This window comes from Myotis brandtii, unplaced genomic scaffold, assembly GCF_000412655.1.
Source record: "Myotis brandtii unplaced genomic scaffold, ASM41265v1 scaffold728, whole genome shotgun sequence".
Classification (NCBI taxonomy): domain Eukaryota; kingdom Metazoa; phylum Chordata; class Mammalia; order Chiroptera; family Vespertilionidae; genus Myotis; species Myotis brandtii.
Genome location: NW_005370875.1, coordinates 268,427 through 275,027, shown reverse-complemented (window position 1 = coordinate 275,027; position 6,601 = coordinate 268,427). Strand labels below are relative to the sequence as shown.

Sequence of the window (6,601 nt, the reverse complement as noted above, 5' to 3'; positions counted from 1 at the left end):
GGCTGACTTGTGTGTTGGGGGGAGGGTGGGGGGGGGGGGGGAGCACAGGAGCCAGACTCCCAAAGCCTGGAGTTTGAGGAACCCGAGACTTGATCTGGGCACTAGGTTGGGGAGAGTGACTGCCTTGTCTGCGTGACTCCCAGACCCTGGCCTCTAGGAGCCCCCAAAGCTCTTGGGGCATAAAAGGGTATGAGAAGGTCAGCTGGAAGGAGGGTTGGGCAGTATGAGGTCTGAAGGCTTGTGAGCCAGGCCAGGGGACAGGCAGGCAGCAGGTGGGAACTGTCCTCTTGGCAGAGCCTCTTGATAGAAGTGGAGCTCAGCATCCTGGCATCGTGCTGGGCCCTCCCACCTCTGCCTGTCTTTAGCTGCTCCATGTACATGCTGGCCTGCGCCTTGTGGCCACTTTGAGACACTTGGGGTCTGAGTCTTATACTTAAGGAATTCCAAGTCCAGAGGGGAAGATAGCACAGGAGCAGTTCGGGTTGCTGGGAGTGTAGCAATAGGCTGGTCTGGGTAACTTGGAGCACCCGGCTTTGCTTGGGGGAGGAGAGACCTGTGCACTGTAGCAGACTGACTGGGGAAGTGGGGCGAGGCAGTTCTGGCTGACATGACAGCAAAGGCTTAGAGGGGAAAGGGCGGGGAGCAGGTGCAATAGCCGGGACACAGGTGGTGAAGTTTTTGTGAGATGGAGCTGAAGTGTTCAATGGATCAGTGCACAGAAGTCCTTGATTGTCATGCTCAGGAGTTTGTCCTCTACCCAGGGAAGAGTTTAGAGCAGGAGAAATTCAGTTGGGTTTTCGAGTTAAGAAGATTCTTCCAGCACCATCTGGGAGAGGGGGGTCTTCTCATTCTCTGGGCCCCAAGCCTAGGTTTGTGCAGGAGGCAAGGTAGGACAGGGCCCCATCAAATGTGGTGAGGAGAACGGGAGAATGTGGCACAAGGTGAGAGAAGTGGGTTCCATTAGCATGTGTCCTAGCTTGAGAGTAGGAAACGGACTACTCGGTAAAACCCACACCTTTCCTCTGTCCCACTCACCTGAACAGCGCAGGAAAGCTGCATTCCTGAGGCTGCAGGTGAGAGCAAGCACCCACCTTCACTCCTAGTGCTGCGGGCCACAGGCAGGCCTCGGTGGTGTTACTAACCTCCAGGGAAACGTATGGTTCTTGATCTGGAACTGGTGCTTGGGGTGGCCTGGAGGGTGGTCGCCCCTGGAGGAGACAAGTAGGCACCCCAAGCAGGAGAAGTGCAATGTAAGGCTAGATCTTTTTGGGTGAGTAGTGCAACTAGAGTGGGGGTAGCTGGAGCCTTGGGAATGCCAAGGACAGGTGTCCCAGCCACTCTTCCTCTCCAAAAGAACTTAATTTTTCTTTTTGAAATTATTTTTTATTATACAAATAATATGGTGATAGAAAATGCCAAGCAGAGGAAAGGAAAACCATATTTATACCACCCCAAGACAGTCAGGGTTCACATCTTGATAAATCTCTAAATTTTCAATACAGATAAATGTGAGGGCCACTATTCTATTTTTTAAAAATATTTTTATTGATTTTTTTTTTTTTTTTTAGAGAGAGGAAGGGAGAGGAATAGAGAGGTAGAAACATCAATCACTGATTGGCTGCCTCCTCCATGCCCCACACTGGGAATTGAGCCCACAACCCAGGCATGTGCCCTGACCAGGAATTGAACCATGACCTCTTGGTTTATAGGACAATGCTCAATCGCTGAGCCACACCAGCCAGGTTCTATTCTGGTTTTTATTTGCTTTTATCTAAAACTTCCCCAAAGTAGTAATAACCTAGTGGTCTGACACCCCCACCTACATCCAGTGTTTTTTTCTATGAACCACCCACTCCATCTCACTTCCTCTCCTGGCTTACTGGTTTTGAGGTTATGTTCCTGTGGTATGAAGGGAAGGCTTCTGATAAGAAAGTAATTAAGACCTCCCCCTGACCCTGTGATTTTCACTAGCCCCCACCCCCCACTAGATCCCAATAAGAAAGCCCATGAGAGCCTCTCAAAGTCCCCACATCACCCAATCTCAGAGGCTGTGGCCAGAGTACCTAATGCCCACTGTATCCAGCAGGTCCTGACCACGACCCAGACTCAGGGCTGAGGGCCGCCGTCCTGCCACCAGAGGCCCCACACGGCCGTTAGGCCGGATCCACAGGAAGAGGCTGGAGCGGAAAGTTGGGAGTGATCCTTGGAGGAAAAGCAGCCAGGCCCGGGGCACAGCCACTTGCCTTCCCCTCTGCAGCTCCAGATGTGTGGTGTGCTTGGCTGTGGTCAGGGGAACAGGCTGGCCAAAGTCCAGGGCCTGCGCTTTCATGTGCCGGACCCAGATCAGCAGCAGGATGAGGACCACAGAAGCAAACAGGAGCCAGAGGAGACCCAAGATGTAGAAGCCCAGGGGGAGGAGACAGCAAAAGTCGGGGTTGAGAAAAGGGTCGTTTCTGGAGCTATCCACATTCCCTTGAGCCAGTCCTCGGACCTTTTCGGGGTCGAAAAAGTCAGAGATGATTGTTGTGGATTTTAAGGGAGAGAGGGAGGTGGGTTCTGTGGTCAGTTCTGAAGTGGTCTGGAGTGTGCTGGGTTCTGAGGTTATGGGTTCTGAGGTGGTTGGAGTTGTGGTTTCTGGGGTGCTCGGGGTTGTGATGGGTTTTGGGGTGGTCAGGGTCGTGGTCTCTGGGGTGGTCGGGGCTGTGGTGGGCTCTGGGGAAGTTGGGGCTGTGGTGGGCTCTGGGGTGGTAGGGACTGTGGTGGGCTCTGAGGTGGTCGTGGCTGTGGTGGGCTCTGGGGTGGTCGGGGCTGTGGTGGGCTCTGGGGTGGTAGGGACTGTGGTGGGCTCTGGGGTGGTTGGGGCTGTGGTGGGCTCTGGGGTGGTCGTGGCTGTGGTGGGCTCTGGGGTGGTCGTGGCTGTGGTGGTCTCTGGGGTGGTCATGGCTGTGGTGGTCTCTGGGGTGGTCGGGACTGTGGTGGTCTCTGGGGTGGTCGAGGTTTTGGTGGTTTCAGTCGTGGGTTTTGGAGTGCGGGAGAATGTAATGGATTCTAACATGGTTGAAAATGTGGTCTGTTTCTTAGTGGACTCACGAGTTGGAGGCAAGTAGGGCATTTGGCTGTCTGGAGAAGCAGTAGATTCTGAGTAGAGTAGGCCCCAGTGAGTTGTATGGGCATTGGTGTTGGTGATCACAGCCCTTGTGGTAGGCACCTTCTCACTCGTAGCGCCCTCGTCATATACATCATAGTCTAGGCCATCCACACTTTTGAGAGGGCCACAGTCCTTCCCTACATAGTCAGAGACGGGTGTTGCCATATTGACACATCGCACGCTCTTCACATTGGGGGTCATGGCCTTGTTTTCCGCACCCTCCTTCCATAAGTAGACACTGTCAGCATTGTCTCGCAGCCAGCGACTGAAATAACGGATGCTGCAGTCACAGAACCAGGGGTTATCGTGGAGAAAAGCGAAAGGCAGAAGGCGCTCTCCAAAGAAGCCCTCTGGTATTGTACGCAGCCAGTTTCCTTGGAGGTAGAGGGTGTCAAGCTCCTCCAACCCATCCAGAAGCTCAAGGGGCAGCTCCGTCAACCGGTTTTCAGCCAGATTGAGCTTCTTCAGCTGGGGTGTGGGCGCCAGGAGCCGGGGTGGCAGACTCTTCAGCCTGTTGGAACGCAGGGAGAGCTCATGGAGGTGGCTGAGGCCATCCAGGGCACCAGGAGACAATGAGGCCAGCTGGTTGAAGGAGACATCCAGGGTAGTGAGTGCTGGCAGTGTCTGTCCTAGCGAGGGCAGGCTTTTCAGCTGATTGTGGGGTATTTCCAGGGTCTCCAGCAGTGGTAGTTTCACATCGGCCTGCAGTTCGGTCAGTTGGCTGTCACCCACATGCAGCTGCGTGAGCCTAGTGAGAGGCTCCAGGGACGCCATGGAGAAGGAGCGCAGGGGGTTCTCGCCCAGGCGGAGGATGGTGGTGTCTGCCGGCAAATCCGAAGGCATCGCCTTCAGACCCTGATTGTCACAGTTCACTTCCACCTGGCTGGCCACTCTGGAGACCTCACAGGCGGGGAAGAGATGTGAAAGGCTCAGTAGCAGGAGCAGCAAGAGGAGGAGAGGCATGAGGACCTGTGGGCGAGGGGAGTTTGAGCGGGTGCCTCACTGGCCCCAACATTCTTCCCCCAGGCCCTAGCCCTCACTGAAGCCTCCGGGATCCTTTCCAGAAACTTGGCTCCCACACCTCCCAACCTCCACTCCCCTCTCCTGCCCTTGTCCCCCAAAGCCTTAACTGCTAGCTGCAGGTCCTTGGCTCTCATCCCTCCCTCAGACCCTCTCCCCTCCCCTCCCAGCCCTAACCCCAGCTTACGGGCAGGCAGAAGGACAGGCAGAAAAACCTCCAAAGGCACAGAGCTTCTTCCAGGGTGTGACTCGGTCCTTCTTTCTTCCAGCTCTAGGGAGGGCCTGGTCAGGGGCAGGAAGGGAATGGGGATGGGAGGAAGTGCCAACCTGATAGGGACTCCTGTGACCCAGTGAACACTCTCCCTCCCGGACACAGGCCCTTATCACCCCCTTCCACAGCCTTCCCCCAAGCCCTCCTTTTGGCTCTAATTTCTCCCACTTTCCTTCTACAGCAGGGAGATTGGGAGTGGACTTCTTTAACCACCACCCTCATCCAGCTTTTAGAAACCTCTCCAGCTGCCACTCTCACTTCCCCTCCACAGCTACATCGTTAGAATCGCCTAATTTTAACCCTCACCTCCCTCTGCCTTCTCACCTGACTCTAGGCTGGTTTCACCCCTCCATTGTTTAGCGTTCTTGCCAAGATTGCCAGTGCCCCCAACCCCTCTACAACCACTGGACACTTCTCCATTATTTTCCGCAGCCTGCATACTCACGGTCACACCCACCTCGGGACTCATAACACTAATCTTCCTGGTTTTCCTCTTACCTTTCCGGCTAGCCCTTCCCCATCTCCTTTGTGGATTCTTCTTCCTCTGCCCTTCATGAAAATTAACCAGCACCCCCCCTCCACCCCCTGTAGCAGGAAGAGGCAGGTGGGGAACATTCAAATTCTTTTTTTTAAAAAAAAATATATAAAGTTTATTGATTTTTTTACAGAGAGGAAGGGAGAGGGATAGAGAGTTAGAAACAACAGTGAGAGAGAAACCTCAATCAGCTGCCTCTTGCACACTCCCTACTGGGGATGTGCCCACAACCAAGGTACATGCCCTTGACCGGAATCGAACCTGGGACCCTTCAGTCTGCAGGCCGACGCTCTATCCACTGAGCCAAACCGGTTAGGGCCAGACCTCTCTCTTGAGACCCAAACACATATATCCCACTGCCTTTTGGATTTCTTGAGTGTCCCAAAGACACTAGAACAATATGTTCAAAACAGAGCTCATCTCTCTCCAAGTAACTTATCTGCCTGTGTTGTCCAGCCTGGTGAATGGTACCATTATGCATTTATTTGTCTACTAGCGATTTTCAACCATTTTCATTTCATGGCACACATAAACTAATTACTGAAATTCTGCAGCACATCAAAAAATACATTTTTGCCGATCTGACAAAAAAATAGGTATAACTTTGATTGATTTACCAAAATAATAATAATAATAATAGTAATTACCTACACTTTTTGCTCCAAAGTGACTTTTTAAAAAGTCAGGTGCCATTAAAAAAAAAAAAAAGCCAGATGCCTGTATTTGTAAATAAGGATTTCTGGTACCAAAACTTAACCAATAGTTGCAACCTTATTATGCAACATGATCAACAAGATGCAACTCTATTATACGACATATATGTATGGTTCAAGATGGCATTCACACTGGACTGCTATTGTGTTGGTTATTGATATGCATTTATTTATTTATTTATTTTTCAAAGTAACATCATTTTTATTTTTATTTTTTATTTTATTTTTAAAAAAAATATATTTTATTGATTCCTACTTTAACCACCACCCTCATCCAGCTTTTAGAAACCTCTCCAGCTGCCACTCTCACTTCCCCTCCACAGCTACATCGTTAGAATCGCCTAATTTTAACCCTCACCTCCCTCTGCCTTCTCACCTGACTCTAGGCTGGTTTCACCCCTCCATTGTTTAGCGTTCTTGCCAAGATTGCCAGTGCCCCCAACCCCTCTACAACCACTGGACACTTCTCCATTATTTTCCGCAGCCTGCATACTCACGGTCACACCCACCTCGGGACTCATAACACTAATCTTCCTGGTTTTCCTCTTACCTTTCCGGCTAGCCCTTCCCCATCTCCTTTGTGGATTCTTCTTCCTCTGCCCTTCATGAAAATTAACCAGCCCCCAGACTTTGGTTCTTTGGGCCCCTTCTTTTTGTTATGCTACACAAACCCCTGAGATTATCCTTGTCCATTCCCTTGCATTCAACTACCACTTGTACTCCAGTGACTTTTAAAATTTTATCTCTAGCCCAGACCTCTCTCTTTTAAAAAAAAAAAAAAATTTTGTTGATTTTTTACAGAGAGGAACGGAGAGGGATAGAGAGTTAGAAACATCGATGAGAGTGAAACATCGATCAGCTGCCTCCTGCACACCCCCCACTGGGGATGTGCCAGCAACCAAGGTACATGCCCT

General features: G+C 51.4%; 1 protein-coding gene across 1 annotated transcript in view; it reads right to left on the bottom strand.

Annotated features, from left to right (window-relative positions):
* Window positions 1-1,702: 1,702 nt before the first annotated feature.
* Window positions 1,703-6,601, bottom strand: part of GP1BA (glycoprotein Ib (platelet), alpha polypeptide) — a 28,906-nt gene continuing 24,007 nt past the window's right edge. Inside the window, exons 3-4 of the mRNA XM_005882559.2 lie at window positions 4,356-4,450; window positions 1,703-4,117 (exon numbers count right to left, since the gene is read on the bottom strand). Of these exons, the coding sequence (XP_005882621.1) occupies window positions 2,042-4,111 (2,070 nt within the window). The 5' untranslated portion in view covers window positions 4,112-4,117; window positions 4,356-4,450 and the 3' untranslated portion in view covers window positions 1,703-2,041. The remainder of the gene's footprint in view (window positions 4,118-4,355; window positions 4,451-6,601) is intronic.